The 16,279-nt window shown below is 29.3% G+C and overlaps 1 protein-coding gene across 1 annotated transcript; it reads left to right on the forward strand.

The window, feature by feature from the left end:
* On the forward strand, positions 12,159-15,099 carry LOC109327426 (purine permease 1-like). The gene is made up of 2 exons (XM_019560568.1): positions 12,159-12,901; positions 14,466-15,099. The coding sequence occupies exons 1-2, from the start codon at positions 12,179-12,181 to the stop codon at positions 14,817-14,819; spliced, it is 1,077 nt and encodes a 358-aa protein (XP_019416113.1). The 5' UTR covers positions 12,159-12,178; the 3' UTR covers positions 14,820-15,099.

The raw sequence follows: 16,279 nt of genomic DNA on the forward strand, positions 1-16,279 counted from the left end.
AAAAAACTCATCTAAAATTCCAAAAAACGTTCACCAATTTAGCTTTCAAAGTGATACATGTAACTGAATGAATAATCTTAGTTTACATCATACAAAATAAAAAATATAATACAAATAATAATCTATAATTTTGATATAACTCATACAACTCAAAAACCAGAACAAAATTCTTAAAAACCCTGGACCGGAAACACCGGTCAAAGGAAGAAAAAAAAAGTGGGAGGGGTCTCGTGCATGGGGTGCACGAGATTAGGAGAGAGAAAATTAATCTCATGTACCCCATACACGAGTTTGGTGGGGCAAAAACTGTTTCCCATGAATCGTGTACCCTATACACGATTTTAATAAAAAGTATATTAGTTTCGTAATATTTTAAAAAGTTATACCAGAGTGGTAATAAGGCAGTCAAACTATACTAGAAATGTAAATTTTCCCAAAAATGACAAACACTTAATATCTTACTTAGGTTGTGATGAAATCCTTTATGAAAGCTTATTTTTTCTCTTAACTTTTGTTCCGCTCATGTACGGATTATCTTTTTGCTAATCAATCAAAGATTGGGTGAAATTTACAATTTTTCTATGACTAAAAGAAAAATACAAATATTCTACGTACATGTTTTATTCTTCCATGTTCAAGTTTAATAATAAGTGCTTGTTTTACATCCTTACATATACCTGCATCGTCAAGTAGACCTTCTAGGTTAGTATTTCTCATAAAGTGAACATAAACGGTGTTGTTCAATACAACCATCTCTTCATTTTTTTAAAGGAAAGAAAACATGCAACTTAAAGGGAGGCTAAGAGATTTCATTACCAAAATTTTGAATCTTGATTGAAATGCTTGGGAGGCAAAGTGCATAATTTCTAATATTGTCACCTTACTTATTATATGGCTAAACTAATAATGAAAATATGAGGAATGCTAATAAAAGATGATGATATCACATTCAGACAAACATATAGAAAGTAAAAACTTCCTTGAAGATGATTAAAATAGTTAGTATTTGTTAGGTTAGTTAATTTGGTTAGGGTAGATAGTGTTTTCTTCCCTTTATATAGATGATTCAATGTAACTTTATAAATTCAATTCAATAACATTTCTCATTCCTTCTTGTTCATCAAGAAGATCTCTCTTATCCATGATTCCTACCATTTTAACATGGTATCAAAGCGGTAATTATCTCATTTATGGCATATGCGCCCTATTTCGTCTATTTCGTCCTTTTCTTTCTCCATCTTGTTTCCATCTTATGTGTCGTGCCCCGATTTTCGGCTACACGACTTTATTTAGATTCGTCATTACATTTTATAGTTAAGAATGTAGAAAAATCTTTTAAGCTCAATTACCTTGGGCCTTTGGATTTTTTGATATCCGGGTTTGAAAGTCGGTTACAAGGTAGGAAATGTATTAACACCCTACCTGTCGGCCTTATGCGGTACCTTCATTAAAATACATGACTTTATTATTATTATTTTTTCATTTAAATTATATGTTTAATTAATTAATTATTACAAAAAAATCATTTAATTTTATTATTATTAAGGGAATCAAGACATACGTTGTTCTTCAGTAGAAAAACATTTGTTGGTTGAATGTATTTTAATTAAATAGAATATATTTTTTAGTCAAAAATGTTTATTTTGCATGATTATTTATTGGTAATTTTTTTATTTGGTTATTTTTTTATTTATTTATATAATTATGAAAATAGAATTTAATCGATTTTGAGATTTAATTGATTGAAAAGAAGCGGCGTAGAGCGACCTTCCGAAGATGATTTGAGAAGAAAGAGGCCTTTGAGGCTACCTTCTCTCTATCTTTGATTAATTCTCAAAATTATTTTATTTTTTTGAAAAGTATTAGTTGTCACGTTTTATTAAAATAAAAATGTTCAAATTTTTATTCAAAAATGCGATTTTGTTTGCACCTCGCAAAAAAAAATATTTATTTCCCAAAAAATTATTTTTATACTTTTTTGTTTGTTAAATAAGATTTTTATTATTATTTTACACAAATAATTTGCATTAGAAAAAGAATTAAGGAGGAAATTTATACCTGCATGAGATTTAATAGAGTGTAAATAGAAGCAGAAGTGAGTGTCTATGTGTCTAGCAATTACTCGATGATGGTTGGTGTAGGCCACATGGACGTATGCGGTTCACTGGAGTGGAGGATGCACGGGTCTCACGGTGGACTTGACTATACTAGATTAGGGCAGAATGAGTATTGATCCCGTGTGGTGGCGCGTATGAGCTGGCGTTTGCACATTCAGATGAATGGTGGAGATCAGCGGTGCACGGTCCTCGTAATAAGCACGACCACGGGGGAATAAATGTTGGATAGAGGCGCCTTGTTTTAGTGTGCATGCTATGCATGCAATCGTAAACTTGCATGCGTGTCAAGCATTGGTTGGCTCTGGTTTCTATTCACCAGAAGCAACATGATGAAGATCACTCTAGTGGCTTGTGGAACGGGTGCACAGTTCTTCTAATGGTTTCGCTTACACTGGATCAGAGCGAATTTTAATTCTCTCTCTCCCTCTTCTCTCTATCTTTGTGCAGTGTTTTTCTAAAAGTATGTAACTTTTTGGAATCCCTTAACCCCTTACAAAACCCTATTTATATTGCTTTTTAACCCTAATAAATTACTAACAAACATAATCTCCACTGATCTACAATCCCATAATATTAGGCACCCACCAAGTCAGATTTGACTTGGTGTTTTTTTTTACTATTATTTATTTTTATTTAAAAAAAACAAATTAAACCTAATTATATATGTTTTAATTACTTTTTATAATTTATAAATTTTGAAAAAATAATAAATAATTATATCTGAATATGTTTTAATTATATTTCCATAAAAATAAAAAGAAAGTTTTTTTTGTTTTCGGATTTTAAAAGGGATTTTTAGAACATTTCCCTTATTTTTTTATTTTATAAATTCTAATTTAATTATCTTTTATTTATTTTATAATAAAATTTGAAAAATAACAATAAAATATTATTTTTATCCCGTTTAGAAAATTGATTATAGACTTTTTAGGATCCATTTTAATTTAATTCTTTTTCATATTTTTTCTTTATTATTTTGTCACAAAATTATATAGGTTTAAAGAAACCTATCCTATGTCTAACAATTTAAATTTCTTTATAACTTTTTCTTGTAAACATTTAAGTGGTACATTTAAATATCCTATTTAAATCCGTAATAAGTCCTAAAATAAAAAATAGCCAGTTTTATTATTTTGAAAAGCATATTTGGCTTTTTATGGGCCAGAAAAAATGGGTGTTCACAATATGTATATGTTTTTGGGTCTTGGCAGTGTCAAATCAACCAAGACAATCATTCTTGGATAGTTTTGAAAGCGTTGCCAAAGAAGAATCTTTATTCTTGAAGAAGAAGATGAAGGTCCAGCAAGCTGCAACTGTTGACCAAACCCCTGCTTATGGATTTCTACATGCAGCTCAGGAGCCTTAGTAGCCACTTCCAACGATTTCTAGTAAAGTTCATTTGTAGGGTCCTCATCAACAGCTTGTTAGAAGTACTCAGTTGCCTTATCAAATTAAGATTTGGCCTCATCGTGCTGGAATTAAAAATGTTTTTGAAGTGTGGGCATTTCCCAAGCACCAAAGAGTATCATGCTTCTTGGGATTAATAGCTAGTGCCTCCTCGAGCTTGGAAACAACATCTTAAATCACCTATAATAAATCAAAGAGCAATGGAAGAATATGAATTTCATTTATTAAATGAATATTGAATGACCTGAGTAAATGAATTACATGATTGAATGAATGGTTATATAAAGTCACAATGAATCTTTTATATAAAAAAGAAAAAAAAAACTAATTATCCTAACCAAACTAACTAACCAACTAATAAAAGCTAACTATTTTAACAAAAGATGCAGTAAGAATTACGTAGGCATATATGAAAATAATAGATATTGTACGAAGTATTGGCTTAAAATAAACCAAGGGACACTCTATTATGATCAACGTACTATACCATGGGACTGGACCATTTCACAGTTTCAATAATGGCATTGTTAAAGACCTTGTCCAGCTATTTACAAATAAAACTCTTTGCTCAAAAAGTATCATCCCATTGTTCGACCATAAAGTCACTCCTTGAAACAGTGGCAAAATTATTATCAAGATACCATGAGTTGGGTTTTCAGAAACAAGCATTGGGCTTAGAAACAAAATGAAAATAATTAGGATAAATAAATTTTGAGAAGAAAATAAATAATCTTCAAATAAACAAAACTTTGAATGAAAAAAGAATGATAGTACTCATAAAACATGGATTTCCATACTTGAAAAGAAAGAACTCAAGATAGGAACAAGAAGAACAAAGATTCAAGCTTCATAGAAAAATAGAATTGACACTAGAGTATTAAACAATACCTCATAATATTTTCATTATTGAATTGTGATTACAAATGTGTAAGACTCACATTTTATAATAAAATCACAAACAAAACTCAACTTAACTAACTGAAGTAACTAACTACGTAATCGGTTAATCTTATTGTTAATCGATTATACAAAAGAGAAAACACATCTATTTTAACACGCCACCGCAAGCTGGAATGTATCAAACATTCAAAACTTGAAATGATTTTAGTGAATCATGATGATTATACTCTAAAACCTCCTCTTGCTGGTGAGCGAATCTCCGTCTCCCAGTCTTGAAATCTGAACGTGAAGCAATACTGACGCTTAACCATCATTTGGCAGAAGCAATTTCATCTAATGCTTAACCATCTATTTGACAGAAGCAAACCAATCATAACGGATGAAAGAGAGAAATGAGATGGACCTTAATCTTGATCCTTATATGTTGCTTCAATGAGGGAAAAAAATTACACACTATAATGTTGTGTGTTTAATGAGAAAGAGAGGGGTAAAAAACTAGAGTATTAAAGAAATGAGAAATAATTGGGGGTAAATGATAAAGAATAAGAAAATAATATGATAGTGATCTTGACAACTTGTACATGCCACCACCTTCTGCCATAGATGCAATCTGCTAGGGTTGGAAATTACTGCTAAACCATAACCACAATTTGTTTTCCATATAACATCTATGAACATACTCCTCCTAAATCATAAAGTCCAGAACTGTCTCCACCTAGAGAAAATGTTTCTTGTACCCACTTGATACATTGCAACCATGAGAGAAGATGATCTTCTCCTTTATATTCATTAATAACTTTAATCAGTTTCCTTCTATGAACAAAGAATCCAACCAATAGAACATAAGAAATAAGAGGCACCATATTATTGTTTGTAATCTTTGTCTTGATTTTCAACCCTTCAATAGAAGAAAGAACTGAAATGGATGGCATGAGTGTACCAATACAAATTTCCATGCAAGCACCTAGCAAAACTAAAATAAGCAAAGCCAATTAGGTTTTTCTATGTTTCTCAAACCCACATCTTCTTCTAGCGGATTCTTGTTCCCTTGCATCTATCGAAAGTAACCTCATCCACTTGCTCCTGATCAAGAATTTTAGTCCCTATGGAGACTTCTGCTTCAAATTCCTCACCTTACATTTGTGTTGCATACTTGACTTACAAAGAATAAAATTCTTCAAATATTGTTGCCTTTACAAACAGAATAAAAGAATAAGCAAAGCTTGCAAAAAAAAAGAAGAAGAAAGGTTGATGGATGGAAGAATATGGAATGCTTGATTGTGATTCTCAATCAAGGAATTAGCAAGAATTCTGAAATCAATGGATTTAACACTAAAAAAGAATTCCGCAGTGAACGAATCTTCAAGAAATGACAAAAATTCTTTACTGAGCAAATTCTGCAAATGATTGATTAACAACACCCATGTAAGAAGAATCAAAGCAAGCCAAATAAAGAATCTTGGAATGATAGAGCCATAAGCGGAAGCTATTAGAAAGATAATTATGCTCTGATACCATGTTAAAACATGGATTTCATACTGGAAAAGAAAGAACTCAAGATAGGAACAATAATAACAAAGATTCAAGCTTCATAGAAAAATAGAATTGGCACTAGAGTATTAAACAATACCTCATAATATTTTCATTATTGAATTGTGATTACAAATGTGTAAGACTCACATTTTATAATAAAATCACAAACAAAACTCAACTTAACTAACTGAAGTAACTAACTACGTAATCGGTTAATCGTATTGTTAATCGATTATACAAAAGAGAAAACACATCTATTTTAATAAGTACGGGTTTAAGTAATCAACATTAGTTCTAGTTCTAGTTCCAACAATACCATTCTCAATTGTTCTACCTATATTGCACTATTCAGTGACATGATCTTCAAGGTTGGTAAGCGTTGAGAATAGTTGGGTGCAGTTCCGTAGCATCGAGGTTCAACAACAGGACAGCTTATTTCAGCTTCATCGTCGAGGTTTCGTAAGAACCGTTTGATGATTTTGAGAATTTGATGTTTTTTGTTTGGGTTGCGCTAGAATTAAGAAGAATTTGAGGAAAGGTGCTTATTTTCTTGATGAAACGCCAGAATGAATATTTAGAGAATTAGAGCGCATTTTTATTAATTTAATTATTTATGGGCTTGGGCTTGGCCGCTAAGACTTTTAAAATGCTTATTTAATTTAACAACTTCAAATCATCTAAATGTCCAATTAAATATAAATGATTGATATATTTAAATATGAGGGCAAAACATATTCTGATATAATGATATAAGTTATCTTCTCAAGCCACTAAAATCATATATGTGTCCTATTTAATTATTTCTAAAAAAATATTTTTAAAACTAAACAAACAGTACATGTATCAAACTTTTATTGGCTAAAAGAGATAAATTATCTCTTAATATGAGGAGATGTTTTATTCTCTTGAATTATATTATATATTAACATTTATATTATGTTATTTATTTATATCAATATTAATGTTAGATGAATCTATTTAAAAACAGATCTCTTCACCTATTCAAAAGCAAATTTATTAACATATTTATAAATAACAGATTAAACTTGATTGTGACTTATTTTATTTTCCACCTCCACTTACACCACAAACTCAACTTGCTAGCAAAAAGAAAATACTGCTCTTGAAGCCTCAATTTTTTCAAAACAATTTCATACTTAAGGGATGGTAATATTGGCAACTTTGTTGAGAGAAAGGATTGTGGACTAACAACAGTAAATACCAATGACCTTTAGGATTTGGGATTAGGAGAATGAAAGAACATAGAAGCAATTTGACTTCTCTACGACTCTGTTACGTAATGTGCCCGGGTGGGTTGGGCTTTCTTCTTTTTCTTCCTTTTAAACTTCTATTTCAAATATTTATTTTTTAACTAGCACTTCTAAATACTCTTGTGTATTATGATTTGACTTTACAAATTAAATTCTGTTATATAATGCTACAATTTTTCATGGTGGAGCATATTGATTGGATGGAATTGGGGACAGCATTGAGTGTGATACTAACTAATATGTAATAATAGGGATATATGTTTTCCAACCAAATTTTTATATCATGAATAAGGCCACTTTGAAAAAATGGACTAAGATATTAATAGCCTTTGATTTACGAACATGTTTTTAGCAAGTTATTAAGACAGATATTTTGTAATGATGTGATATAAATCTTTTAATATTTAAATTAAAAGTCATATTTGTTGTAATCATACACAATTTTTATTTAAAGACTAAGAAATTACTGAAAAACACTAACAACTTCTAATGTCAACAAACTGTAATCCTCATATAAGTTGCGACACTTGCAACGTATTAAAAATATAAGCAATAAGAAAAAATAGGCAAAAAATAAGGTGGAAAAAAAATAAGAAAAGGATAAAATAATTTTGAGCCTTGTTTGGTTCATGATGATAAATATTACTGGGGATACATAAATCATATATGAAAGATTGAAAATGAAAATTATTATAATCACTTAATAAAGTCCATGTGTTTATTTATATTGAAATATTGAAATATACTTCATCTTTGGTACAAAGAAATATTCAATTATTATCACGTCGCACCACTTCTTTTCAAAATGATGGTAAATATTAATTGCTTCTTTATTGACACTTACAGCTAATAGTATTAAATAATATCAATAATATAGATAGCTGAATTTTGTAATTAAGAAAATATATTAGGTGTATGGATTTTTTTTTGTGTGAAGAAAACTTTCTATGCAGATATAAAACTCTCTTCGATAGTCTATATTACAATCTTTATCTATAATTGATTATCTATTAGAATACATCCATTATGTACTTTTAAAGAAAATCTTTAATAATCAAGCATGTTAACTTGGTTTAATTAATGTTATTAATCAAAGCATCTTTTAATTTATTTAGCGTATGAAAAAAAAATGTATTGAAAGGTTCTAGCTTGTGTATGTACCTGTGAGACTAGTCTCTCTTCAATTAGGGGGGACAATACTTCGCTAGAATAAAATGTCTTAATTCAATACCTAGTGTTGGTTTAGCTGGCTAGTTTGATGAAGTTGGATTTTGTTATTTGAGTATTCATCTTCTCTTTGACATGCGTATGAGATAATTTGTATATAAAAGAGAATTCGATGAAATTGAATTTTGTTCTAGTGTTTTAATATTCTTTTTTTATTTTAGTTTTCATATTTTCTTTCCCGAGTAAGGATGGCATAAATACCGATATTCGCGGATATTCATAGGTAAAATTCGATATAATCAATACCATCATTCTGAAAAGAAGTGGTGCGACGTGATAATATTTGAATCTTACTAACTCCACAGACCTTTCTTTGTATTTTTTTGCTTTAATCAATACCTTTAAAACAACTATATTCAACATAATCATGCATATTCAAGAGACTTTAATATTGTTGTACCCCGTTAGTGCGGATGAGAGTTATTTGCTAGAATAATTTGCTTTTAATAATTGGTAATGGATATCATCCGTTCTATTTTTTATGTTTTATTTGTATATCGTTCTAATTAAAAATGACACTTAATTAAAATATTATAAAAATAAAAAAATTATATTACTTAATAAAATATGATTGATTTAAAATATGGAGATAAATTTTTTTTAAAACATGTGATCTTTATTCAATAAATAGTACGGAAAGAAATTAGAATTGAACAGAGATGTTGACACAAAACCAATTTTTAAAGGTCCTAATATTTTATTAGTTTGAATTAAATAAATTCAAAACTTATAAAATTTCATTTTCTTACATTCTAATAGAATCTCAAATTGTATAAGATATAGCTAATTGTGTATGTTATTCTTTCGAACAACTTCAAGATTTTCATGAGAAATGAATGCATTTGATGGATTAGAAGAGACCACAATGAATAGATGAAAAATATTGATCAATTCATATAAGATTCATTAAACCTTACTTAAAATATAATACATTGGAACAACAATTTCTAAAGTAATAGAGTGACAAGTCTTTATTTCTCTTCATATTTTCAATTATAAAACTATTATTTCTTGATTAATAAAAGGATAAATTTATCTTTACATGTTGCCTTTTATTTATTATTATATAATATTTGTATCTCTATTAATGAAGAAGACTCTTAATCAATGCATTCATATCCAAAGTTAAATAATGAATTTCGATCTATTTTAAAAAATTTAGACCAAATTGAAGTTGAAAAAAATTACATTTAATCTTTTTTTTTTTAAGAAAGCACAATTTAAAATCACTTTTCAAAAATCATTTTATTAATAATCACTATTTTATAATAAATGTTTTAAGCTCACATTTCTACACATTTTAGTTGCTTAAATCTATTTTTTTCAATCATTTTTATTGGAATATTTTTTGTTGCTTTTGGATCAGGTGACAAAATTATCCAAAATCCATCCAAATCCACCTGTTAGAACTAATTGATTTAAATGGATATAATCCAATGGATAATATTGATATTGGATGTATTCAAATCCATCTATTATATCCAATGAATATCTCTGAGTATATCCATTTGGATGGATACGCAATCCATCCAACAAAATAAAAACATTTTTTTCCAATTAATTCAATATTAATATAAAAAATCTCTCTCACTTTTCTAAGCATAACCCCCCACACGTTACAAAAGTTGAAAATTGCAATTGTGATATTAAAAAGTGATTATAAAAAAGTATAAACGATTTCGGCCTTAGTGTTTTGCCCCAACATCTTAATGTAAAGTATAAATATGTCATTTTGGTTATTGACTAATATGATAATATAATAACAAAATAAAATACTTCAGGATGATGGACTGTTGCATATAACTTGTGGAAGTCCCAATTATTAGGGGTGTAAGCGCTTTCGGTTTAAATTGTGAAACCGAACCATAAAATGTGGTTTGGTTCGGTTCCGCAGTTCGGTTCAGTTTTTTTATTTGGAACGATTTAAGTTCGATTCGGTTCACAGTTTTGTAAATTTTGGAACAGTTAGAACTTGAACCGAACCACATGTTAAAAAATAATTTTATTTTATATTTGGGTGGTTAAGATTTAAAGTTAGGAGATAAAATATGATTAAGAATTTAGGATTATTAATACAAATAGGCTATAAATAAGAGGCAAATATAAAAAATAATTTAGTAAACAAACCTAAATATCTATTATTCATTAAGAAAATAGAAAAAAAACTAAAAACCTAGTATACATTTTGTCACTAATCACTAATTAAATTAATTAAATAAAGAAATTAAGGAACAAAAAATAAAATAAATAAAGAACTTGAGGACATTACTAATGATGTAGAGTATTAGGTGTTACTCTTAAACTAAAGAATTGGTACCAAGTTTGTCATTCCTAAATTTTGTTAGACATTGTCGAAGATTTTGTGGACTAAAATTTCAAGTTTGTAGTGCGTTGAGATGTTGAATTATTATTGTTTTACTAGAAAGAGTATTAAATACTTCTTTATTGATGTGTTTAGTATTCATTTAGTTGACTCTATACTTTGAAAATTTTGTTCAACTATTTCTTAAAAGTTTTTTAAAAAAAGTTGAAAAACCGCGGAACCGAACCGAATTATTAAAGATTGGTTCAGTTCGGTTTCTAAATAAAATTTGCGGTTAATCGAGTAGAACCAACCATATCTTTGTGTTCGGTGCGATCACTAAATTGCATCAAAAACCGAATCAAACTTTTACACTCCTACCAATTATGTTGCACTAAAGATTTTTGTCATTAAGAGTGCTTATAAAAAAACTTCACAAATTCACCTTTTTAAAAATGCTTATAAAAAAACACTTTTTAAAAGTGTTTTTTAAGAAAATTATTTTTTAAAATGTGTTTTTTTTATTAAAAAAATCACTTTGAAAAAGTAAATTTTTTTAAAAACACTTTTAAAAATGTTATTTAAAAATGCTTTATTAAATAATAATTTTTAAAAGAATTTTGTTCTTCAAATTGCTTTATTAAAAATATTTTGTTCAAATTCAAAAAAGTAGGTTGGATATCCATCCATCCAATCCATTAAAATGGATACATGAATAGAATGAATGGATTGCAACCTATTGGCTATGATTTGGATAATTTAAAAATATGATATAATGAATTTATGTGAATTGATAGATAGTTTTCTATCCATCCATTATAGTCCAAATTCAAATCCATCCGAACACATCCAATTGTCACCCCTAATATAAATGAATATCATTAAATATAATCAATAAATTGAAGTTCGTATTCCTCTATCCTATATATAAGGAATTAATCTTTTTTGAGATATGTGATTGCCCTATCGCAATAACTATCATCATCAAGAATAAAAAGTTAACATTTTAATCTATATGAAAATCTAATAGGCTCTTATATCAATTAATTTACCTTGTTGGTAAATTGTATCTATTTAAACTAACTAACTTATATAGTTAGTTGAATTGAATATTTGATTTAATTAAATTTTGATAGACATGGATTATGAATTATTTGTAAGCATTTACTAACACATTTATATTATGTTAGGAATTCATATCATATAATCAATAAAGATTGTGGCAGATGATAATAAATAAATTTGTAATAATTATGGTTTTAAGTTATTTTTAAATAAAAAATGTTTTAAAATTTAAAAAGTTTATCTTTCTCCTCATATTCCATATTCCAATATGGGGGAGGAGTTGAAGGGAGAAAAATTATTTGCTCTCCATAATTTATATAAGTAAGATAATTGTAGCTAACTGAGTACAGCTAGCCATGGCAGAAGGAGCACAAGAGAAAACCATGAAGAGAATTCTTCTCATAATAAGTTGCGCCGTGCTAGCCATAGGCGTCTCAGGCGGCCCACTCATGATGCGCCTCTACTTCCTCGACGGCGGCCACCGTGTTTGGCTACCTAGCTTCCTTGAAGCCTGCGGCTTCCCAATCATTCTAATTCCTCTTTCCATCGCCTACATCCGCCGTCGTCGCAGCGCCGCCGCCACTCAAAGCACAAAAATAAAGCTCATGCTTATGGAGCCACCTCTATTTTTTGCCTTCGTCGTTATCGGTCTCATCACTGGCCTCAACAATTTTTTCTTTGCCTTTGGCGTGTCTCGGCTTCCTGTAACCACTTCTTCTCTAATTTTAGCCACTCAACTAGCCTTCAACGCGCTCTTCTCATTCCTCTTAGTAAGGCAGAAGTTTAGGGCTTATTCTGTAAACACCATTGTTTTGCTCACTATTGCAGCGGGAGTTTTGGCTATGCATTCAACTGGGGATCGTCCTGCTGGTGAGTCTAATAAACAATATGCAATGGGTTTTGCTTTAACAGTATTGGCTGCAGTGTTGGAAGGGTTTATTTTACCTGTGGTGGAGTTAGCGTACAAGAAGGTTAAGCAAACTATATGCTACTCAACGGTCTTGGAGGCTCAGTTCATTATGTGCATGTTCGCTTCTTTCATTGGGATCACGGGAATGATCGTAACCAATGACTTTAAGGTTACTCTATTCCTTGAAATTACAACATGAACAAGTTCTGTTATAACTTACATGTAGAACTAATTCAACACATGCACCATTATGTTTTTATACTTTTAAGTTTGAATACATGTACTTATACATTTTCCTCACTTTCTATCAAACAAAAAAAAAACGTTTTGTACATGAAAGGTTCCGCTATGATTTACCCAATGGGATGTCCAAATTTCATAATTTCTCTTGTGAACTACATTAATGCAAGCTTTATGATTTATTTTCGTAAAAATAGACTGTTTTGGCACAGCTAAATGGTATCAATTAGTTGAAATATGATAAATTAATTAAATAAATTAGAATTGTTTGGTAATATTAACTTAAAAGCTAATTAATATATGTAAATCGACATAAAAATATAACAATTCAAATATATAACATATTTTTTTTGGATTACTATTGTATATTTATTACTTTAATTAAATTAGAATTGTTTGGTAGTATTAACTTATAAGCTAATTAATATATGTAAAATGACATACAAATATAACAATTCAAATATATAATATATGTTTTTTGGATTACTATTATAGACTTATTACTTTAAAAGATAATCCAAAATAATATTATTATATAATTAAGGATTAGGGATAAATATCATTCATAAAAGGCAAAATTGTTACCATGGTCCCTTAACTTATTTGTTTTTTTTTTGTTTTTTTGTTTTTATTAATTATAGGGATTCTTTGGACAGAAGTATCATTTGTTTTTATAATATTTTCATCTCTTAATTAATAAAGTTTTAATTATTTAAAGTTTTAATTATTGATAGAAAAGACTTATTTGTCTTTATAAAATTGGGTCTCATATTTTTTCTCAACTTGGTCCATTTCTTTGTTTCCGTACTTACATTAGTCCATATGTGATCATGTCACAACTAGTAAACGACACATGGCAAGAAAAGTAAATAACATATAACAAGACAACAAAATAGACACTAGAATTTTTTTAACTAATGAACTAATGTGTTAAGGAAAGGAACAAAATAAGAAAAAGTTAAGCACCAAACTGAAAAAAGCAAATAAGTTAAGATACCAAAATAATACTTTTGTCATTTTCAAAATGGACAGTGATAAGAAGAAACAAGAAGCACAAACCCTACCTAAGTTATTAGTAATAAGCTACTTGATTAGTGCATAACCTTAATGATTATCTCGCTAAATATACTTAGTCTTTTTGTCTAAATCACACCTATCTTTTACCAATTGGAGACAATCTTACTCAAGTATTATAGGATCACTATGAGTAAGAAATCTCTTAGTACTACCAAACACAAATTCTATTCCTAGCAGCTTTTTTTTTTTAAGCAAAGGTGGCAAAGCACCCGAAAAGTTTTCAAGTTTTCACCATCTAATCTACGCTTGTTTGATACAGATTCATAGTCTTGACTATGATGTTACTGTGATAGGCAATAAGTAATTTTTTTTTCTTTCATCTATCTTCTTATTCTTAATTTTTTTTATTATTTATTACAATATTCAATTGCAACTTATTTTAATTTTTTTAGAGTTTTTGGTGTCTTCGTTTTCAGTCAATCTCTAAGGAAGCAAGACAATTCGATCATGGGGAAGTTGTTTACTACACCGTGCTAGCCGGGACTGCTTTACTGTATCAGTGTTTCTTCGTGGGAGCAATAGGGGTGGTTTTTTGTGCCTCATCTTTATTGTCCGGTGTTATAGTTGCTGCATTTTTACCTGTAACAGAAGTGTTGGCGGTTATTTTCTTCAAAGAAAAATTTAATGCAGAAAAGGGTGTGGCTCTGATACTCTCCCTTTGGGGCTTTGTATCATACTTTTATGGTGAGATAAAACAAGCCAAGAAAATGAAGAAAAATGTCACCCTAGAAGCAGAGATTCCTCAAGTTCTTCCTATTCCTAACCCATGAAGCCATGATTGTAGTGTATGTTTAGTATTTTTGGCTATGTTTAAAACTTCAATCTCTAGGCTTAGGCAAATGTTAAACAGCCAAGCATTAATTTAAATATCAATATGGGCATAGATCTTCTTTCCTCACTATAATCACCTAATACGGTACCTGAATAATTAAATTAATTCAGGATGAGAGTTTTCCAACACTCCGTGTAATCACAATGACACGACAAAAATGTATTCCATTTATAAATTAATGGAATTATAAAAGTGAAAATAATATTATTACAAAAAAAAATTAGCTATCCTCTAATTTTTTCTCTCAAAAGGTATTTCTCTCATATTGAAGAGACTATCTTATGGTGTCTTTAGAAAAAAGTAATTTTATTATAATTAAAAGGATAAATGTGTCATTAAAAGTTGTAATTCCTTTTAATTTTTGAAGTACTTAACTATTCATTAATGAAGAATATCATAGCTTCTCTCTTTAATATTAACTTTTGTCAGAGATGACTTCTCCTAACCTTTCACAAGAGTTTTTCTCCTTCCATCCATTTTCTTCAACTTCTCCTAACCTTCTTTTATTTGCATTTAATTTTTTTATTTTTTATTTATGTCTTTTTTTATCCTCCTAAAGAGGGAAACCAATCAATCTCCCCTCCCAATTTAAGTAGAGGGCTACAATCATTTAACCACTCTTATGCAAAACTCATACGTTTCATTATGAAATAGCATGGTCATCAAATCTAAACTATTGATAGTGATATTAATTTACTTGAGTTGTAATTGTTTGGATTTTGATATATCATGTATGAAGTGATATCTCTTGTCTATATCTTTCGACCTCAAGCGGAAACTTGAATTCTTGATCAAGTGGATTATATTGCGCTCTAACTATCACAATACAGAACGTTCTTGACCTAATTACTCAAGCAAGAATCACTTCATCCAAAACATTTCTTTGCAAGCTTTTGATATTGCAACGAACACTGCAATTTTGGTAGACAAAGCCACACTTTTTTAATTTGTAACATTGTCCATCGCTATATTACTCCTATGAAAAAGATAAATATTTCATTGCTGCATGGCCCAGTGGTCACGATGTTACTTAGTGGGTAACTTGGTTCAAGGTTCAAATCTTGCTTGTGATATGTTTTATGTTGAAACCTTTTTGCAGACTGAAAAAATAAAATGAAAAGTGTTGTTGAATGGATTCGAACCTCGTGTGTTCAAGCAGGGGACACAAGAGTTGACACTATGCAAATAGTATTTTTGATAAAGAAAAATTGTAGTAAAGAAGTACAATGGTGCCCACCCAATACAAAAAGAACAATTCAATAGTTTGTTGAACTTAGCGTTATACAAAGATTATGATTCATATACCAATTTACAAACAACCAAAATTTATGACGAATAAAGGAGATAAATAAAATCCATGATCTAGTTTGAATCAAATCAAATAAATGCACATAGTTA

Source organism: Lupinus angustifolius, chromosome LG15 (assembly GCF_001865875.1).
Source record: "Lupinus angustifolius cultivar Tanjil chromosome LG15, LupAngTanjil_v1.0, whole genome shotgun sequence".
Taxonomy (NCBI): domain Eukaryota; kingdom Viridiplantae; phylum Streptophyta; class Magnoliopsida; order Fabales; family Fabaceae; genus Lupinus; species Lupinus angustifolius.

What these genes read in the sequence shown, in the direction of transcription:
- LOC109327426 (XM_019560568.1), top strand. Translation starts at nt 12,179, where the DNA reads ATGGCAGAAGGAGCACAAGAGAAAACCATGAAGAGAATTCTTCTCATA. An exon ending in TCGTAACCAATGACTTTAAG is followed by an intron (nt 12,902 to 14,465) that starts GTTACTCTATTC and finishes CTTCGTTTTCAG; the next exon opens with TCAATCTCTAAGGAAGCAAG.